At 37.1% G+C, this 22,737-nt stretch overlaps 1 protein-coding gene across 6 annotated transcripts in view; it reads left to right on the top strand.

Annotated features, from left to right (window-relative positions):
- The window catches only part of PPP2R5E (protein phosphatase 2 regulatory subunit B'epsilon), a 128,133-nt gene that overhangs the window by 53,327 nt on the left and 52,069 nt on the right, over positions 1-22,737 (top strand). For 5 of the 6 annotated variants that reach the window (XM_016141789.2, XM_016141790.2, XM_016141788.2 and 2 more), the window contains exon 3: positions 12,677-12,873. The exons of the other annotated variant lie outside the window; for it this stretch is intronic. In XM_016141789.2, coding sequence (XP_015997275.1) covers positions 12,677-12,873 — 197 coding nt within the window. The remainder of the gene's footprint in view (positions 1-12,676; positions 12,874-22,737) is intronic. 6 annotated transcript variants of the gene reach the window in all.

Genomic DNA, 22,737 nt, shown 5'->3' with positions numbered 1-22,737 from the left:
CTTTGTAAAGTTTGCTTAAACCTGACTGTATCTGAAAGGAGCTTTGAGGGATGTGTGAGAACCGGGTGTGTCCTCGTCTTGACGGTACTCATCCAGATTGTTGGACTCTTCAGAAATTCTTGCCTTTCTGGCCCAAATGCTCTCTTAGTCTGTTATCCATTTATCCAAATGCCGACTCTCTTTACCCTCCAGGATTTTGACACATTGCTGATGCATGTCCTGACAGCTGAATCATTTCATATATCAAATTGAGTCAGCATCTTCACCTTTCCACTAATTAAATTACAATTTTATTTTGAAGTAATCTCACTGGATATTAAGTAGGTCAAGCTCAGTATTATTTTCTTCAAATATGGCTTACACAACTGGACACCAAAAAAGGGAAGGGAAGAAACCCTATGTGTCAGTGCTTTAAATTCATCTGTTAAGTATTTTTTAAGAAGCTTTCATTTATCAAACATTTTCCATGTGCCAGGCATTGTGTGAAACTTTATATGTATTATCTCATGAAATTCTTTAGCTAGCACTGTGACAAAGCTTCTAAGATTCATTTTGTGAAGGATACTAAGGCGCAGTTTTTTTTTACGACAGTTTAGCAACTGAAGTTTATTGAGCATCTGAAGTGTTCCATACATTGTTCTACGTATGTAAATTTTTATTCACTCTCTTGATCCTTAAGTCAACTATATGGAGTAGGAGCTATTATTATGCCCTTGTTTACATATGAGGAAACTGAGGCACAGTGACTCATCTATGGTTTCCCACCTAGGAAGTGGAATCCAAGCAGTCTGATTTCATAGTAGACCATTGTCTAAACCACCACATCACACTGCTCCAAATTGCCCAGCCGGTACATGGTGGGAACCTGATTAGGATGCAGGCCCCCTGACTTCAAAATCTGGGTGTATTTGTGGCCTGTAGGATGTCTTTAGCCATCTGGAAGAATGCAGAATGGGTTTACATTTATTTTCAAGTTCCCAATTGTGCTGAAAGAAATCAAATCGTAAGCATTTCTATGATGTTCCTCCAGAATTACAACTGACAGACTTTTGAGATAGTGGATGTAGTAGCCCAGATTTGTTACTCTTATTAATGCCAAATCTTATTTTTCATATTTGGTCTGGCTCCTTAAATGGAAGATAGAGTTATATGTTTTCTGAAAGGGAAAGTCATTCTTTATATAACTGAAGAGAAAATGTTTGTGCTACCCAGTGGAATGTTTAATCCCTAGGATATCACATTGGGTATAGAATACTGAATTATGTCAAGATTCAGGAAAAAGGTTTGTGCTTAAAATTGCATTATTAGTATGCTTATCTTTAGGTTTCTGTGACTCTAACTGTGCGTAGAGACATTTGTGGTCAGGAAATCAGTAGCAAAGAAGGGATTTAGGTTGTAAATATGCTGGCTCAGATTGGTGTCTTATCTTAGTATTAAGTGTTTTAAAATGCTTTTCTACTCTGAAAGTGTTAAGCTTTCCAGATACTGTGTTTATCTTTTAAAAACTTTTTGTATTACTTTTCTCTAAGTTTTAATTTTGGAGCTATACACTCACGATTATACATGCCTGTGTACATAGATACATAGACACAGTACGTTTCTCTCTATTTTATGCTTGGCAGTACTACTTTTCTACACACTAGGAATTACGGTTTTAAAATGGATTTCATTTTTCTTAGTATGATATTTCAAATTTGAATTGTGAATTTCCTCAACCCTTACATTTATATTTAATTTATATGAATTAATATCTTTAGTATGATGAATAGGTGAGTTCCATAATTAGTGGGGTATGCTACATACCATCACTGGTTTTATTGACTAGATTATGACCTTAATTATAAATGCACACTCTTTTTCACTCTTGGCATTAGAGGCTATTCCACCCACTCTGCTCACTCAGTCTTGTGTCACTCTCAGGAGCTTAAGGTCTCATATTTAAAACTCCCAACTGAGGTTCAGAAATAGCATCTCTAAGCTGGCATTGCAACATTGGATTGACTATTTTTTCCTACTTTAAATCTTAAAAAAAGAAAAAAGTTTAACGATGTCTTTGGTGTCAAATGTAAAATAACACACAGTTGCCTTAATTGATGTTAATGTGATGTCTATCTAATTCGTTTTTAAAACTCATAGTGTTAAAATAGCTCCAAGTTCATCCCATTCTGAACTGATTCACATTGTTGTTAATCCCCAAAACAAATGGAAAGTAGATAGGCCACTTTTATCCTTTGTAAGAGTAATCTCTCAGGGAGGGGGGAACCCTCAATTAATTAAATACTCGAAAATAATGTCTTCTCTTGCAATTTTTTTGGTGGAGGAGGGTTGACCAAAGGGTAAGTGTTTATGGAAAATTTGTAATTCTCTCATTTCTTTACCTTATAACCATGACATAAGTATAAATAGTCTTTTTGAAGATTTTTGTTGCTTATATGTTTGAATGCTGCTGAAAATTGGCCTTCAACAATGTTGACTCTTGGGCACAACCTGGAAGTTTGTTCTATTAATTCCTTTTTATCGCATTATGATTTTATGATTTATTTCTGTCTTAGCTAAATCGAAAAGAGAAGGTTCAAAGTATATGGCCTTTGTTTAGTTGAAGTTTGATGTTTAAATTTCAACGAAAATTTAATGTTTCTAAAAACACTTGAGAATTTGTTTGATAATGGTTTTGAAATAATTTTGAAGGCATGCCAAAAACAATAAGTATTTCTATACAGAAAATAGTTTTAATACGAATTATGAAATAGGGAGTCAATTTTATGCTATATGTTGTAGATACTTGGTAGATGTCTGTCAAATGAATAACTTCTTGAAAAGCACTTTATACCTTACAGTCATTTTATTTAATTCTCGCTCAACCCAGTGAAGTACATTTTCTCAGTTTTATAGAACCAGAGTTAAAGCTGTAATCCTAATAGTGCTTCACAAGGCCCAAGATGATTTCCTGCAGCTGCTCATCCCTTAAATAATCTTCAGGCCTATCTCTCCTATTTCTTGCTCTGGCTCCAGCTACATTTGCTAATTCATGCTTCCTTCTGCTAGAATACCCCTGCACTTGCTATCTCCTCTGCTAGTTGTTTTACCCCCAGACACCCTTTTGACTGACTACCTCACCTCCTAAAAGTACTTGTTCAGCATGCCAAGTCCCCCTTGCCCTGCATACTCTTTTCCTGCATAACATATTCTATATATTTATTATTTTTAGTTGCTGTTATTTGTCTCTTCTTGCTAGAATGTAATGCTTCATAAGAGAAGGGATTTTTGTCTCTTTTTCATCGTGGTATCCCAGCAATACCTGGCTCTCATTGTATGTTAAATCAGTATTTGGCGAACGAATGAATGAGTGCAAAGCCCATGCCCTTTTCACTAGATCTCATTTTTAATTTATTAATGGTAAAGTTGACCAAATTCTTAGTTTTTTTTTTTTTTTTTGCTATGAAGGGCATTTCGTAATTGTGCTACTTCATCCATGTTGTGCACTCATCTTCATTTTGAATATTTTTCTCTCATCTTTGAATATAAACCGTTCTTTTATTTTTAAAAGTCAGATAGATTTTTTTTATAAAGTGTTAGACAATAAGGCATTATGTTATTGAATATTAATAGCGAGAGATAGCTAAAAGAACTAAGAACTGCGTTTTTTTAGTTAGGTTTTTATCAAGTAAGCTGGCCTTATCTTTCCGCTTTACATTTATTAATGTTATAGTATTAAAAAATCACCCTAGTTATTTGTACTTATATATTTTTGGCTTTTTTGAGTATAATTTACATATAACATTCTGTAAGTTTAAGGTATACATCGTACTGCCTTGATACACTTATATATGACAGAACGATTACCACCATAGTTTTAGCTAACACTTCTATCTGGTCACATGATTACCATTTCTTTTTCTGTGGTAAGAACATCTAAGGTCTACTTTCTTAGCAACTTTCAGTTATATAACATAGTATTGTTAACTGTAATTACCGTGCTGTACCTTAGAGCCCCAAAACTTATTCATCTTATAACTAAAAGTTTATTCTCTTTGAGCAGTGTCTTCCCCATTTTCCCTTAAAGGCCAGCCCCTGGTAACCATGAGTCTCTGTTTCTATGAGTTTGGCGTTTTTAGATTCTACATATAAGTGATATCATATAGTAGTTGCCTTTCTCTATCTGATTATTTCACTTAGCCCATGCTAGTTCTTAAATTTGCATTTTGTGGCTTGGTATTATTAAAACGTTAGGAACGAAAAAAAAATCATGAAGAATGAATTTATTAAATATGTTATATTAAACCTTTTCCTCTGTTCTTCAGTTTAATTTTATTCCAGACGAATAAAGTTTTAGTTTACAAGTGAAAATATGTGAAAGTAACGTTCAATATATAGAATTTACTGACTCAGCCTGCATTTATTATGTACCTACCATATTCCAGAAAGTTCTGCTAGGGGCTGGGTATTAAAAGATGAACAAGACACATGATTTGCTGTTTTAAAAAAGTCTTTTAAAAAAAATATCTAATGTGGCAAGTCCTTGAATGGAGGTATATATAAAGTTATATGGGAATTTTTATGTTATAGAATTTCTAGGGACTCATAGCTACTGTAAAGTGAGGTATTTCTGTACTATCTCAGGTATATTATTATCTTCTCAGCTTTTACAGTCTGTCATCTAAATACAATTGAAATTAGTCCTGTCATTACATATGGAACTGTTACCCATGCTACCAAAAAGATGTTGAAACAAGGAAGTGATGTGGCCCAGAGATTCCCAGATGTAGGGTGGAGGAAAAGCTTTTACTGGTACTGAGCAAAATGAAAAATAAATAGAAGAGAAGGAATGTGTGAGGGGGAGAATATACAACTCTGTGTGTATACAGGATTGCCAAGCCTGCTTTTTAAGGAAGGATTGTTTTTTATTCTGAGATTGTCCTTTCTCTTCTTTTATGGTTCAAAAGGTCCTTTCTTTTTATGAAATCATAATGTAAATAAATGGTGGCTAGTTATTATTTTAATGCCTTTACCTTAAAAAAAATTGACAACTTGCTTTTTTTTTTGTGATTTTAAAATTATGTAAATAAGGTACTTAAAACCCTTAAAAGAAGGAACCATCTTCGCAAATACTTTAAAATGCCGCATAATTCTTACAGCCCCCCCCCCCTTTGGTATAGCCCAACATTCTTCAGGAATTTTGTGTATTTAAAAGACCTTGGTTCCTATGCTCCTGATGTCTCCATCTTAGGAAATAAGCCCTTAGGTAATGAATTAATAATGGAGAGATTGACAATGTCAGTCAAAGGTTTTGTTAGCTTCTGTCCTGTAGGTCAACTCGGGAGCTGGAAGGTAATCTACATCTATTATTAGGAATTGATCAATTTTAAAATGTTTTATTATCCTGATAAATTTCAGTGACTGTCTTGGCATTAGAAGATAAAGCATGAAGGATAGCTAATGAAAGGTTGGAAACAAATATTTATTCGAGGGTGTGTGTGTGTGTGTGTGTGTGTGTGTGTGTGACATGTGCGCTTCTATTCTGATTGGAACATAGTGTCAAAATGCTGTGAAAGCCCTGAATCCTGTAATTAATTCAATTGCTGAAACCAGTAGTCTGCATCAGTGGTGACCTTTGGGTTTTGGTTATACTTTGGAAAGTATGTGTGTTGGCTTTAGGGAAAGGTGAACTGGAGAGATCCATCAAAGGACAATAATAAATACATGTTGATTGTCCAAGCTGGTAAGAATAGTATATTATTATTTAAAACTGGAATTTACCCACCTACCATTGTTCACTAGTTTAAGGCTGATCTTTAAAAAAATTAAATAATTTTTTAAACTGAAGAAATAATTTTAATATTTTTTCCCCCATCTGTCATCCCCCTCCACTTCCCCGCTACCCTCTGGTAACCACTAGTCCATTGTCTATGTCCATGAGTCTCTGTTTGTTTGTCCTGTTCATTTGTTGTTTTTAGGTATACATCCCACGTATAAGTGCTGTCATGTGACTTTCAACTTTTTCTGTCTGGCTTATTTCGCTTAGCATGACTATCTCGAGGTCCATCCATGTTGTCGCAAATGGCAGTATTTCATCTCTTCTTATGGCTGGCTGAGTGATATATATGTACCACAGCTTGTTTAGCCAGTCATCTATCGTAGGACACTTAGGTTAGTTTAAGGCTGATTTTATGGTTTAGGTTCTTAAAACATGTAAATACTTACAGAAAAGTATATCAAAATTTCCTTTACTTTTAGATTGCAACTTTTCTTAAATAAGTAACTGGATAGCTTTTTCATAGCTACAGTAGTGGTGGTGGCTGTTAGTTGCTATTGTCACAGTCATCATCATCATCATCGTCGTCGTCATCGTCGTTACTGGTGTGGGCTCTGGAGTAAGACTTCCTGGGTTTGGATACCAACTGCAGCCCTTACTAGTGGTTGATATTCGACAAGTGACTTAGCTGTTTTGAACCCCAGTTTTTTCATCTGGAAAACTGATATATTAATAGTAGCCACTCATAAGACGTTCAGAGGATTAAAGGGGATAATGTATGTCAGCAGCTTAATACAGTGCTTTGGGAGAGTTAATGTTCTTTATCATTGTTTTTGCTTGTTTTTTTTTTTTTTTTTTTTTTTTACCTTGAAATATCAGTCCTGTTTTTTTCTGCCTTTCAGTTTATTGTTTAATTAATACTTACATCTTGGTCTCATTTCTTTTGATAATATTTTGTCACTGTAGCCATTCAATGAGATATGTTTTGAGCCTTTGAAAGAAGTGTATGCTAATAATCAGCTAAGTGTTTTTCAATTTTCCTAATAGATTGGGAAGAGTTCCAAAGGCAACCAACCCTACATTAACTTATTTATAGCTGAGACCAAGAAGGAACACTTTCACTCATGTGGATGTTTTCAGGGACCTTCCATTGCTTGCAAATGGAAAGTTTTCACTGTTAGCTGTAAATAAACGGAGAAGGAAAGAATTTCAGAGATGAAGGAGATGAAAGAAGGGTTTTAAAGTTGTTACTTTAACGATGGTGGTTGCCAACTGTGGCCACACACTGAAATCACTTAAGACACTTTTATTAAATACAAATACCTAGTAGTGGAAACAACATACAGCCACCACCACCACCATCATCAACAACAAACGTTTTAGAACCCATTACTTTAAATACACTAATAAAGTAATTGGAATGGTCAAGTATTTAATATGTATTTTAGTTAACATGTTAGTTTCTTATTTGCTATTTATAGGAAGTGTCTGTGTAATCATACTTGGGAATATTTCATAGGATGTGAAGCCTAATTTTATTATTTGATTTATTATAAAGATTTATAAATGTCTCCTGGTTTTGATGAAATGTTGGTTACATCTGTATAGAAGCATATTCCACTGATAAAATAGAATTCTTTTAAGTTTCCTGAAATACGTGCCTTTAAAGGGACTGCTCTCTACATCTGTGTTTAGAAGTAAAGTTGGCGGCAAGAGTTTGGGCAGACCACATGGGAAGGCAACTAGTCATTTTACCACATGTGCCAGCATGCCACACTTTGGTCCTCCTAGGCTAAGTCAACTTAATATTTTAATGTTAAGCTCTCCATAATACTATGGGACTAGTTTTTATAAATATAGACTTGTATGCCTTATGCAAGCAAAGTTCTCACTGACTTTGTTGAGGTTTTGGAGGGTTTGGGTGAAGGACTAATAGCATTCAGGGATGGAGTTTTTTATACCTTAGGGAAAGTTCCAAGGGGGGAAGTGGCAGGGACCAAATACCACGTTTTCACGCTCAATCTGTGTTGATAACTTTATTTTTTGTAAGAGTTGGAGAAATGGGTGTAAAAGGGGTAATAGCTTAAGGTATTTTCAGGTGAAAAGCATTGTTAATTCAGAAGGATTTTATTTCAGATTTTTGAATTGAAATAACTGGTTATCAGTATTGTACATTGAGGCTTCCAGTGCAAACATGACCATTTTTAAGAAATACTTATTCGCTATATTTCCACATTTTAACAACCTATGTGTAAATAAGTTATCAGCTGAAAAATTTTTTTCCCCCCAAACCAATCTTCCTTCCCTGTGATAGTATGGCTACTAAATATAATGATGTGGGCCTTCTTTATTTATGTGATTGGCATATTTGCAAGTGTGAATTTAACATTCTGATTTTTAACAATTTTGATTGACTGGAGTCCCAGAGTACCAAATCCAGAGGACACTGGGCTCATGTTTTTCTTTTACCTTTACTGCTTTTTGCTTTGCAAAGTCCTAAGTCAGGCCCCAAGGGATAGTAGGCTAATATTGGATTCGTGATCTTGTGCCTCAAACATTAGATGTGATGGAATAATGGAAGCTGTTGACTAGGAAGGAATGAGCTTCTTCTGCCAACTATAAACAAACAGGCAAATAATAAATAAACAACCAGCTCTCAAAATCATACTGATGGTGAAGGGAGGTGTGTGTATAGGTGCATGTGTGTGCATACACACATGTGATGGGGGTGGGTGGATGGGCTATAGCTAAAATGTATACAGTTCCTGTTGACTGTTCGTTCTTTAGACACAAGAAGGATCTTTGTCTCCTAAGTGAATGTGCATCCTCTTCTGTTGAATTCTGTGTCTATTTTTCCATCACTTTGGCACCTGTACATTTTAAAATTATTTAAATATAACACCTTGGAGGTGGGAGTAGTTATTTTCTCTAGTTTATTGATGAAATTTGAGAGGAGGATGCTGCTAGGAGATGGTAATAGAAAAGGTATGTGGGAGAAAATGACTAATGCTAAAAAGGAAAAGAGAAAGACAATACAGTGAGAAATATAACCACCAAGTGGATTTACCACTTAGTTGGTCACTGCATTCTTTTCCGGTGTGAGAAACATTTTCTGGAAATCATCAATTTTAAGGGTTGTTCCAGAGCAGTGGAATCTGACCTCATGGGATCTTATCAAGCTGTGATAATTGGATCAGTTATTCTATCCTTTAAAAAAATACTAACATTGGATGGATAATTTGTTATGCTACTGACCTTCATGGTGTTATGTAATTATTGATTCCTCGTTAATTGTGGTTAAGATTCTGTGGGATCCCTCTCCCGAGGTCAGGGATAGCCCGTGTAGGCCATTGGAAGAGAGACGATGACACAGGCTTCCACTGCCTGGTCTGCTTTGGGATTCTAAGATGACCTTTAATTTTTATAATTTTCATTTATTTCTAAATCTGTAATTTGTATTTTTCTTCAATCTAAGTTAACTTCAGAAGTATTTAGATTTTTCAGGTAGCTTGGATTTGGGAGGCGGGTAGCTTTGAGTTGTTTAGATCTGATGTTCCTGCATTGTGGTAAAGATGTACTGCCTGTCTACTTTCTTCTTTTTGTCATTTATGAGATTTTCTTTATGGCGTAGTACTTGATACTTTTTATAAATGTTTCTTTAAAAAGAATATTTGTTTCTGCTTCTGGGACTGGATCCATAGACATTAAACTTTTACCTTGGAAACCTTCTGGATTATTCAGAGAGTGTTCCTTCTCTAATCCTGGCCTTCCTGTCTTTTCACATTCTACGTTTTTATCCCACTGGGAGCAGGGAGGGTAGGGTAAGGACTTCGGGATTAGCATAACTATGTGGAGCAATCTGAGGGCCAAATATTACAGAAGAGCCCTTTGCTTGGACTGATTAAGTTAGGGCATCCTTCATCCTTCAGCGTGAATGAAAAAATTTTAAAGAATATTTATTGCCGTAAAAGAATTGGCTCTATGAGGAAACCTCTCCCTCTTTTTTTAATTTGGTTAATCTTGATTATTTAAGTTCTTTAATGTAAGGAGAGAAGATCATTTTAGGAGAATTTAGGCTGTCATAAAGGATGAAGCATAGCATTAGTCGCTGGGGAATGGGCTAGAGGGGAAGGAGAGAGGAGTTCAACATGATCCTTTCTGAAGGGTGTGTGTTAGAGAATAATTTGTTGATTTCTTTCTGCATTCTCCCTCTTCTTTTCTCTTCACACATACTCTGTTCTAGGACTATGATATTACCGTTGCCTTTCACTGAGTTTGAATGTTGCATGGTGATGAAGGTTCTAGTCTCTGGAGCCAGTCTGCCTGGGTTTGAATCCTGCCTCCACTACTTGTTAGCTCTGTGACTCTGGGCAAGTCACTGAATCTCTCTATGTCTTGATTTTCTCATCTGTTAAATTGGAAATAGTACCTACTGCATAATGTTATTGGAATTAAATGAAATATAAAGTGTTTAGAATAGTACCCTATAAATATAGCCAATAAAACTCATGAAATATAAGCTATTGTCATTGTTTCATTAGACGGGTGGATGGACTGCTTCACATTTGTCTATGACATTACATCAGTCTGGATACATAAAGAATAAAGTTCAGCTGTATAACAACAACAAAAAAATAGGACTAAATGTTAACTGCCCATATTTTTTAAATAGCCAAATATATGAATCTCTTGAGTATTATTGCAGTGACCACAGAGATTAATTCTTGTTGTCACTGCTGAAATATGGTTTGCTTTTTTGAGGCAAGGTTATCATTTATAGATGTTTTCATAATTTGTAAGTGCTGAGTTATGGAGTTCTTCATGTAAATGGTCTGGTTTTTAAGTTTTATTAAAGTTACTGTATCAAAAATAGGATTAATTAAAAGTTCTCCTGAAGATTTAACTTCTGTGTTATATTAACAAGCTTTCTCTTGTCCCTATACAGCCTCATAACAAGGTTTGGGGTCTGATTTAGAATTTAGAAGACTTTAGTAATCAACTGTAATGGTTCTGTAAGTGCAATCAGCCTGGTTAAGGATGTGCAGTCATGCTCACTCATATCATAAGCAGCCTTGTTTAGTTTTTGTTTATTTACTTTAAACACTGAAGCAGTTAACAATTAAAGAGAAAGTTTGATCTGACTGAATTTAGTTCTTATAGTCTAAAACTACATGTTTTGAAAGTGATTAAGTCTAGGGGCATAGATAGAATAAGACATATCTCATGGCTTACTCAAATTCCGGTCTTTGACTGTAAGACACTTTAGGCCTTTGGGGACCTCTGGAGGTGGAGGTGGGAAGGGAAACTCATTGGTTAAGAATAATTTCTAAATTTATCACTTGTTTTTGCTGAGAGTAGCAGTGATGCCAAATACTCTCAAAAATATTGACTACTTCTGTTCCCTTATATCCGATAGAGAAAGCCTGTATTTTCAGGTGTCCTATCCACTCTCATTTAGGCTTACTCCCAAAGTAATGTCAACATAGATAGACAGTGTTTTGGGAGAATTATTCATGAAGTCCTGAGTACTTGGGCTAGCACTTGGGCTGCGGGATGTGAAGAAGGGTAGGGGCTTATGGAAAGGAGTCATGTGGACCCTGTGACCAGGAGCCTAGCCTCACTTCTTTCTGCTGGGGCTGCTGGTGGCTGTAAGGTGGGTGCTGTTAACTGTTGTACTTACCTTCAGCGAGCAGGTGGCCCGTGCTTGAAAGCCATTGTGAGGCATTTACTTGGAGGATGGCAATTAAAGGTGTTTGCAAGTAACTGGACAAACGTTAAGTCCTGGAGTAGTACAAGGGAAATATGAGAGTATACTTAGAGACCCTTCACTGTGCCCAGCCAACTCCATAACTCATTTTTTGTGGGACCTCAGTGACTGTCTCTATTTTTATTTTTGGAAAATAGAGAATAATAATTTAATGCCACCTGCTTACCTCTAAGAGTGTTTTGAGGATTAATGAGTTAAGCGCCTTGGATGAAAGCAGCAGAGCTTACTCTGGTCATAATTTCATTGCCTTTCTGGGGAAGCTCCAGTTTGGGGAATAAAATAATGGAAAGTAGATAGGAATGGAAGGCCGTCTACAACTTAAGTCAGTGTTTCAAGTTCAACTATGGATCAGATTTCCATTCTAGCTGGGGAATTTTAACCTAAAATTTCTACATATTTTTTTTTATAAATGACATCAAACCAAATGTCTGACCTGCTGTTTGTGGGAAGAGAACAGATGTTTATTCTGAGAATATGTTAATAAAGATATTAGTGGTTTTCTCCCATTGTAAGGGAAGAAAGTGGATTAAAAGAGCATAGATTTAGGTAGAGTTCGCTCTTATTGTGCCATTACTGATGTGCTCTTTTCAGAGAGTTGTTGATTTTTCAAGTTTCATTCATAAAGAAACTTCATAGATATTAAGCCAAAACAAAACAAAAAATATAAACACATACATAACACACAGCAGTTGCTTTAAATGCCAAGGATGTCAGCATGAAATTAAAATGAATCGACTGACATTTCTGCTTTGAAATTTTTTAGTAAAACTAATTTAAACCAACAGTGAAAACTTCTGGCTTTTACCTTATAATGGGAAATTTGACCTTTTTCAGTGTTTTTGGCTTACGATATTGACATTGGGATGTTTTTGGTTAAAATTTGCTTCAACTCTAGTGGTTCTTGGGATTTTGGTCAGTCTTTGGTTGCGGAATAGCAAATGCTGTCAATTGTGTTGGTACCATATAGTTTTCAAAGACAAGGTCTTGGAAGTAGTGGATATGGTGTCGCCTCCCACCCATGTGTAACTGTGAAAAAAACACTGTTGTCATGTGAATTCTTATTTTTTTTTAGCTTGCTTTTGAAATAACTTTCACAGAGAATTCCTGTTACCTAGAAATTGATGACAGACTTACACCATTTCCTTTTTTTTTCTTAGACGTTCCATCCTCAGAGCAGCCTGAACTGTTCCTAAAGAAACTTCAGCAGTGCTGTGTCATTTTTGACTTCATGGACACGCTATCTGATCTTAAAATGAAAGAATACAAGCGCTCCACTCTTAATGAACTGGTGGACTACATTACAATAAGCAGAGGCTGTTTGACAGAGCAGACTTACCCTGAAGTAGTTAGAATGGTGAGTTTCTTTTTTTCGCCGCGGACACTTTTAAGCACCTTCCATAGTGACTCACAGGTGTATTTATTTGAGAGTCAGGCCACTGGAGGTCACCTCCACAAAAGAGAGCCAACTTTCTGAGAGCTAAGCACAAGTAGTCGGCATAGTACTAGAATTTGAAGAGTATTGTTTCATGAGAATGAAATCCAGAACTTTTCAACTACAATAGTATCGGAGGAATCAATGACTTCAAACTATGAAGCCAAGATTGCCAGGTTATTATTGGATTTCTGGCATTGGGAAAAGAACACAGGAGAATCAACAAAAGTTTTAGATCTATGTTTGAAAAATATTCAAGCCTGTTGGATATCTTGACTTTTCCCCCCATTCACTGTGGTATATTAGAAATGGCTTTAAGCATAATAAAATTGTGATTTATAGAATCTTCGTTAAAGCCTCTCTTGGCTTCATAAGCTAATTATTCTCTTTATAATTTTGAAGTCAGGGGTGATGTCTTTCATTATTTTTGAACAGTGTCTTATACTTTGATTTTGTTGGGAGTTAAGAGAAGAAACATTAGCATAATGCAAGTAATTATGTTTTTATTGTGTCAATAATTATATTAGTTTTTCAAAAGCTGTTAGATTTTTGTGGGAGGATTGCCTTTCTTGGCATTCTAGAAGCTCTTGGATCTATAGAGTGCATTCTGTTTGGGGGGGGGTGTGGGTGAAGGGAGGGTCTGGTTTACAAACTGGTGAAATTGTGCTAGAGATCCAAAAAGTTCAGCGCATATAACTCGAGAAACTTTCATGTGTGAAGGTCACTTCAAAACAACATCCAATATATTTCTCAGATCTATATCTGAGTCTATATTGCATTTGTTATTAATTTACAGGAATATAGAACTAGAATGTTTTGTAGGTTAGCTATTAACATCGTGTCTCTTGAGCAGTGCTTCTCAGCCAGGGGCAATTTTGTTTCCCAGGGCACTTTGGCAGTGTCTAACAGACATTTTTGGTAGTCACAGCCAGAAGCGGGAGGGGGAGTGCTACCAGCATCTAGTGGCAAGAGGACAGAAATGCTGCTAAACATCTTACGATGCACAGAATAGCCCCCACAAAAAATTATCTGGCCCTAAATGTCAGTAGTACCGCTGATGAGTTTGGATGCTATCTGCACCTCTTAATCTGACACTTAGGATCCTCTCTAGTCCACTTGCCTTCTGCAGAGGATGGTCACTTGGTTTTAACTTACCCATGCCCTCAGCCAACAAAGGTACCCACAGTTTCTAACATTCTTCTACATCTTTCCATGGATAGTCCATGAAAATGTCAGCATATATAAGCATATATGTATAAATGTTGTTTTTTTGTAAACACAAATGGTGGCATACTATATACACTCTTGCATTTTTCACTTATCAATATATAACATATCACATGTAAAGCTGCCTCATTCAGTCTTATAGCTGCATAATATCTCATTGTATGGATATACTATAATTCATTAACTAGTATCTTGTGAATATCCTGTATACATGTCACTGTGTCCTTGTATGAGAACATCTGTATATTTACTAGTTTGTTTTTTAATAGCCACCCCTTCCCCCCCTGCTCTGGATCTTCATGTATTCCCTGCCCCCTGCCACTAATTCTCATTCTCCCTTTCCTTTCAAGACCTGGCTTAAAGTACTACCAGTTTTCTGGGGGAAAAAAGCCCAGTTTTTTTCTCTTTCCTTCAGTTCCTTAGCTTCTTGGCAACCTACCCTTTTAGGTTGGGTTGTATTTTCAGCAGATTTGTTCATTTGCTGCTTTTTTATCCTTTCACACATTTGTCTGATTTTTCTAATTAGACTCTAAACATTTCTAGGCAGAACTGTGTCCTGCACATCTCTGTGGCCTCATAATGCCTCCAAGCCTAGGCCTGCCTGGAGTTGGCTGAATCAGTAAATGAATTTCCTTTTAAAATATAGCATTTCAGGCTCTCAAATCACGATTAAGATATTGAATGTCATTGGATTCTATTCAGTTTTTAAACCCAGTATTTGGCACAGTACAAAAATTCTTTCATTCTTATGAACCAGCTTGGTTTTAAACCAGCTTTGGGCTTTTGAAGGAGACCATTTTCTCTTCTCCCTTACCACCTCCCTCCACCCCCATATCCCCTGTCACCAAAAAATTTTTAAAAAGATTTCTGTCAGTTGTATGTGAATATGTGTTTAAAGTATACTTGAGCCCTACCTTAGGAGGTGTGACTCTGTAGCATGCATGGTATTCTAGGACATTAGAAAATTAACTTTCTAGATGGTAGTAATATAGGGTTCTCAGAGGTATAATTTATTTTTCATATCTTATGATTTATGAAATTGCTAGCGACAAATTTTATATGCTTCTTAGTCTGAGGCATTTACAGAGAAGGAGGTAGTGTGGTAGAGCAGAAAGGACTTTGGAACTACACAAACCTGATTCAGGTGCCAGTGTTGGCCACACTTGCTCCATCACGTTAGATGGAGCCCTTCATCTTTGGGGCTCTCATTTTTCATGTGGTGCTAAGAGGTATGTAGGATTGAGAGAAAAGTGGCTATAGTCTCTCTTACCTTGCTCCATAAATAGTTCAGCTAAGTAAAATTGTTGTGCTTTGTTTGTACATCAAGGTTCTCGCCACTTTAAATGTTCATACAGCCTAGTAAGCAGGGCACTTATCGGTCTGTAAGAAGGGTTAGAACCAACTCCCCCCTTGGTGCCCTCTATTCCCTTCCATTTCGTCCCCTCTGAGCACCTTGTACATAGAAATTCTGGCTCTGTTACTGCTCTTTTTACTTGTGTGTCGTACCTGCCTTTTTGGTATTTCGTGGGGATTTGTGATGATGTGTGAAGCTCTTAGAACAGTCCCTAAAACGTGGCACACTATGTCTCCTCTTCCTCCTCTTTCTTCTTCTTATTATGTTTTGATAATTTTGTTATTAGGTACTTGATTTTACAATCATTGGTGGAACCCAGAGTTCCTGTTTGTGGACTTAAAGTGCTCTATCAACTAGATGTATTGTATTCCATTGCCTCAGTGGTTTTCGGATTCTTTAATTCCAAGATGATCCTGCTTGTTGAACAGTCATTGTCCATGCGTATTTCATTCTTGTTACTGTAATATGAAACTGCTTCACTAGGATTAGTGAAGGAAATGATAGTGCTTTTAATGAAATATTAATGAAGCTATTGTTAGGTTTTATAAACCAGTATGAATAATGACTTATGATGGCATATTCTGGTGTCAGCATCATTACCAAAAGCTTTTATTCCAACCTGATAGGACCTATTCTTTGAGAGTTGCTGTTCCTGTTAGGGGAAGAAAAGAGTGACAGATAAAAGTGGTCTGTGAGTTGAAGAAACCATGTTTAGCATTTAAGTAGAGTCTGGATATCACCTACAGGTGGCTAGAATTAAGAAAGAAAACAACTCTATGTGTAAACAAAATAAAACAATATAGCACCTAACTTACCTGCAGAAGAGTAGTATGGGGTAGTGGAAAGAGCCCCAGATACAGAATATAGAAGTCACTGTCCTTATTTCTCACTTAACTAGTGGTAAGATCTTGGGTGAGTAATTTCCTCTCTAAGCCCCAGCATCTCCTATTTTAAATGGAGGAATTGATGATGATCTCTCACACCCTTCCAGCACTGGAAACATCAACTGTTTGGTCATCACAGTCTACGAAATTTAGAATGGATTCTGCCATTCTTAAAGTTTACAAACCATTGTTCAAGTAGTTGCTTAGGTAAATGCTTTGTTTCATGTATTTCTCTTGGGGTCACATCTAATGGAAAAAAGAGTCAGGACTTTTAGTTCCTCTAGTTTTGACATGTTCTGCTTTGTATCTTCTCGAGTGTCAGGCTTGTCCTTGAGGCAGTATTTTTACCACATTATGCTCATGTTTTCTTTCTGGTTCTGTTGCCATGCATTCATTTGAGAGATTTCTTAGAATTTCTGGCTCTCCCAATAATCTTGTGTTAATCTTTTTTTACCCAAACTCAATCTCTGTGCCTTTTATATTCTTAATATTCACACATCTTTCTTTTCAAAAATGTCTATTAAGGTTGGGTCATATGTGAGATGAAATTTCATTGGTGAAGACATCGTTTTAGTTAACTCCAGGTAATGTTTATTGAATGACTTAGAAACATTTTTACATTTCAGTGATAAAAAAGGCAGGGCCCTGCTCTGTTAACAGATTCAGGCAGGTAGAGAGGATACTCATCTGAACAAATAATAAGATAATGTCATGTGGACATTGATAGAAGTACATACAAGGCAAGGAAGGAGTGGAGAGAAAAGGTGATTAATCAGAGGTAGGTAGGGATAGTCAAGGAAGCCTTTACAAGTGAGTAGAGCCTCAGTAGGTTTTTAAAGGTGAATAAGTGTTTTCCAGGTAGCTGAAATACTGCTGAAATGAAAAAGAGAACTACGTGATGTGAAGGAATTCCCCAACATCATGATATATTCAGAGAAACACAAATACTGCTTTGTTGTTCCAGCATTAAGAAGAAGGGGTGGGGGTGGGGGGCGGGGAGAGAGAGAGAGAGAGAGAGAGAGAGAGAGAGAGAGAGAGAGTGTGTGTGTGTGTGTGTGTGTGTGTATGAGAGTGTTGGGAAGTAGAAGGAGGTGAATGGTGGCACTCGAAGATATAGATGGAGGCCAGATCCAGAAAGAACCTCACAGACAATGGATAACTGTTGAAAAGTTTTAAGTAGTTAGTTGCTTGACATAGATTTGTATTGTAATGGCGTTGGGTCACATAGATTGGAGGGGACTGAAATTGAAGGCAGAAAGGAATCTTTTAGGGTACTTCCATATTAGAGAAGTTGTGGAGGGCCTAAACCAAGCACAGATGTGGAAGTAGAGGAGAGGAAAGGATGTCAGTTGAGACTCACTTAGGAGGTACAACCAAAGACAGTGTTTGTGTGAATGTTTGTAGTGTGAGAGAGGAGGGGGTCTAGGATAGCTTTGGGAATTAGATAATTTGTAGTGCTTCTACTTGAGAAAGGTATAGCAGGAGGGAGAATAGCTTTTGGGTAGAGACTGTGGAGTCGATTTTTGATGTTAAACTTTGAGGCTATGGGAGACCTAGATGTGGAACGCTGGAGAAAGAGATTGGTAAAGTAATAATCATCATGCGAATAGGGCAGGGGAAGAAAAAGAACGGTGATAGAATTTCAGGTGACACCAGGGAGTTGTTGTGCATTATAGTACAGTGGTATAGATGGGAGCTAGTGCATTGAGGTATGTATGAAACATGAGGAAGTTGAGATGGTGAGTATATGATAATGACTGCACATACAATGGTGGAATCTTGGGTGTACTGTCTTGATTAGAGTTAAATCCTGTCCTTTCATGCAGAAAGCTTATCTTGTCACACTGGTCATTTGCTGTTATTGTTTTCATATTTTGTCTTTATGACTTGGCTTTCCTTGTTTTCAGAATCTACCCCACTTCTAATCTATGGTTAAATATATGCCTCAAATTGTAGAATATGTGATTTTCCCAACCAGTGTAGTTTTAAGATAAACTATGTTGAATAATTTTTTTTTGTATTTTCTATTGATGTCTTTTCTTGAGTCCTTGATATTGGTTCTCGGCCACCATTAACTTTGTTTTTCCCACTCTCAAATTATACCCTGTCACTTGGTTATCTAAGTGCTTTATCTTTTGTATATTCTTCGATTTAACCGGAAATCATAGCTCTGGGTAGCCTCTTAATAGAATAATATGATTTTGTAGAAAATTATGAAGCTGCAACTAAAGGTCTCAGCATCTGCCTACACAGACTCTTAGGAATGCTTTATTAACTTCATTGCATACTCTGTTGGCTGAAGGACAGAGAGTTTCTTTTTATAAAATAACTATCTCAAAGTAGCCTTGAGAATGATAACTACCCGGGGGGAGGGGTTTATGAAATTTCCATTTTTCATCTTTCTGTACCTGATAAGGAATATAACTACACATCCTGTCTAGAATTTGCCTTGGAGGAGGAGATAAGATCTGTCAAATGCGAACCATTGAGGGGGGCTGTGGTGTGGTGGAGGTGGACGGCTTACACGATTGGGAATATAAATAATGGAAGAGATTGGAATGATATCTGGGAAAGACATTTAGGACCTGAAGTTACTGGTAAATTTTGAGGGTAGGATAAGTCTAAAAGATAGGACCTGAGAATTAAATTAGAAAGTAAAGACTTCCTTGGTATTTAGAAAAGAATTGAAGGTTATGATAATAAAGACTACCAGAAGACATTTTTAGAATGAGATCAGGAACAATTCACTGGTCAAGGTTAGGAGCAGGTTGTTACCGTTTGTAATTTCCCAGAGGGTAGAGAAACTGGCAGGCATTTTGTGTTTCTTAATTACTATCTTTAACTATCACACTGTGCTTCTTTAGTTAATGTTCATTTAACAGTATTTATTTAGCATCTTAGTGTGTCCACAGATTGGTTTCATGGGGTCAGTGGAGCCTTTTCCTGCCTTATCACTCTCTCCAAGTATGTAAGAGTACATGGTGACGGAAGTGAGGGTGAGAAGGAGTTCAGGAGGAGGACTGTGTCGTTCGAAACTCTCCTCTGTTCCACACAAACTACTGTCCTTGAGATGATCCCGTCTATCCCCTAAGTTCATGTGCTTCCCCCATGCCTCCTTTCTGTCCCACCATTAGAAGCAGGTGAATTCTGTCAGCAGCCAAGGCATCCTTAAGTTGCTTGGTTAGCCTGAATTTGCAGCAAGGGAGTTAGTTAGATGATTTGAACATCCCTGTAGCTCCACGATGGCCCCTAGTCCTTGGAACTACTTATGTGTGTACAGCCCAGTTTTCCTTTTTGTTGTCCGTCAGGTTCCGTGACATAGATAGGCAGACCTGGGCTTAGCCCTGTCACTTACTTAGCTGTGATCTTAGGTGAGTCTTAACACTCTTAAGCTTGTTACCCATTGTAACTTTATAAGATTGTTGTAATGTCATTATTATCGTTTATGGTACTACCTCTACCACCTCTGCTAGAATTGTCTTTTTATTTAGATAGATTAATTAGTTTTCGTAATTATAATGTCTTGCTAGCCTGAAAGCTTTTTTGTCTGTTTAAGGTGACTTTCCATATCTCTTCTCTGTTGGTTTTAAACTTTAGTTCTGTTTGAGGAATTTTGTTTTCAATTCTTTTTTGGCGGATTCTGTAACTCTACATTTGCAACGTGTATAATTACATGTACACGTGTGTATGTATGCATGTGCCATGTAATTACATGCACATGTGTGTATGTACTGCTCTTAGTTACACGTGCATGTTCACGTTTGTGCCGTGTTAATAATTTACCATTCTCTCCCACAATATTCTCTCTTAAGGAATCTGTCAGGGATTTTAATGTGTTTAGTTTTTATTTAAATATGCTAAGGAGCTGGTTTTTATTCAGGAAGCAACTGAGCTACTCATGATTGCTATTCGCTTCGTTTACAAGCTGTGGTCCTTCTGGCTTAACTGCTTTACAGATTGTTCAGAGTTTTCAATATACTTAAAATTGTTTGACAGCTGTGACTTGTCTAGCGCTAATCTCTTCAATACTATCATCTCACCGTAAGGAGACTACTTCTACCTGTCCCCTCATTCCCCCAAGGTGGCAACAGAATTTTGCAGAATAAGTTATAGTACTGAATTCAAGTTTCTGTTTTCTCCCACCTTTTAATTTAAGCTTGAAACTGAAAGTATGGTTATAGGTATAAGGAATGCTTTTGGAAAAATCTATCAAGAAAATAGATGATAAATAATTGGAAAGTATTACTTTTGTAGTGTATACAGATGGGTCTAGGAGAATTCTGGCACTTGGTGCTAGTTCAGCCATCCATCTCTGTACTGAGGAGAGAGAGAAATAAGAGGGATTTATGGTTGATTCTCTAAGGAAAAAGGATTATACCACAGTGGTGCATGGGCAGCAGAAAAAAATGGAGAAAATGAGTACCCTTATTGTGGAATTCTCAGAGACAGTAAAGCTTGAGACAAGAATTTGGCAAGAAAACGGTGAAATAAGCAGGTTGTTTCCAGGAGGTAGTTGGCTGCTGACCAATGTGAAAAGCCAAATTCGATCTATAGATGGAAACAAGAAGAGATGTGCTGTCCGGTGACTTCTGCAGAGGAAGTTGCCTCTGGAAAGTGAGGGTAAGTTAAGGGACTTTTAGAGTAAAAATGCCATTCCAATGATGAATAGAGAAAGGTGGGGGGTTGGCTGAGCAGTGGAGAGGGGAGAACTGGAAAGACCAGAGCATAAGGCAGCCCACGGGTCCTGAACAAGGAGCGTTGCTGTGACACACAGAAGAGGGGATGTTTCTGGGGGTAGGGGCGGGGGGGTGGGGAGGAGAGACTGGTTATAACTATTTGTTGAGTTGGAGAACAGGTTTATTTTTTAATAAAATGGATAAGCAAGCTATATGGGAGAATATGATGTTTCCTGACGCTTCCGAAATGTAAGTAACAAACGGAGTCGGGGCTGGACAGATAATGTTAGGTACTAAATGAGCTGCTTTGAAATGCTTTGGGATTTCCCTTTCTGAAGAAGTTAAGGCCTTTGTGAGAATAGGGTAGGACACTCTGGGCTAATGTAGGCGTCTTCCTTTTGTGGGACTTGACTTTTACTTTTAGAAAACTTAGAAAATTTGTAAAGCTTAGACAGTAGAGAAGGTCTAGACAATTGAGTTTTGTATTTATACTGCCATTAGATACTACGTGGAAAGTAGGAATAGTTATTTGAGAGGTAAAATAATTGGAGGCAATGATCTTTAAATGCACATTTAAAATGGAAGCTAACAGGGTTGGTGGGCAGTTCCTGTTCCTAGAGCCCTCTCCTGGTTTCTTTCTGAGGGCTTACTTCTACTCTCCTGCCTTCCCCACAAGATGGGGCCGAGATGCCTCAGGGAGCCTTGTGAGGGAGCGCTGTCTGTCTTGCCCTCCCCTGGAGTAGCCTGTCTTACTCAATTCATTATGATCAGGTAAGGAGTAATGTTAATCTGTGGTCAGATGTAATTCAGGTAGGTTTTTGTTTTCACCAGCTAGCTAATGAAGGGTCACAGAGACAGATTTTTACACACACACACACATACACAGACAGAGAAAGAGAGACAAACAGATAGAGAGACAGACAGAGAGACAGAGAGTAAAGGACGGTGATGGTTTTGGCTTTGTTTCCTGTTTATTTTTAGTGATTTCAAATAAGAATACATATTTAATAGCCAGAAACTTACATTAGGACCTCCGTGTTTACTTGTGTGAGTGTTTTAATTCAGAATTCAAGAGGTTTCAATTTTCTTTTAGCGGTAGCTGATTTAGAACCATAAAGTGGTCAAAGCAGATGTTAGAATATATGTATTCTCAAAAAAACCACTTGGTGTTATTGTTTTATCAACTCGTGCACTTTAGTCCTTGCAGAAATCACCTAGTTTACCAGTTTTAGTACCTTTCTGGGATTTAGGTCCCACAGTCCATGCACAATGAAATGTAGCAAAAACCTGCTATCTCAGGCTGGCCCGTGTGTGGGGCCGGAGTGCTTGACTGCAAACGCCAGCGGTACGAGGGCCTGCTCTGTATTTATACGCAGTAAGCACTATGACTCTTGCAGTGTTTACACCTCTATTTTTGGATTCCAAGATTTAATATCAACAATCTTCACTTTGCGATTCACTGCTACATTTCCAGTTTTGGAGACAGTGCAATATTATTGTCTCTGTGTATGAAATATTATTTCCCGGCCATGGTTTTGTGTGGGGATAACAGACTCTAGAGAGAATTAATTTAACATTACTGTCACCTTTTCAGCGGGTAAAAAGTTGCCTTATATTTTGAGCAAAGTTTAATCTTGAAATAGAA

This window comes from Rousettus aegyptiacus, unplaced genomic scaffold (genome assembly GCF_014176215.1).
Source record: "Rousettus aegyptiacus isolate mRouAeg1 unplaced genomic scaffold, mRouAeg1.p scaffold_m13_p_3, whole genome shotgun sequence".
Taxonomy (NCBI): Eukaryota; Metazoa; Chordata; class Mammalia; order Chiroptera; family Pteropodidae; genus Rousettus; species Rousettus aegyptiacus.
The sequence above is the reverse complement of the archived record's forward strand: the minus strand, read 5'-3'. Positions and strand labels throughout refer to the sequence as shown.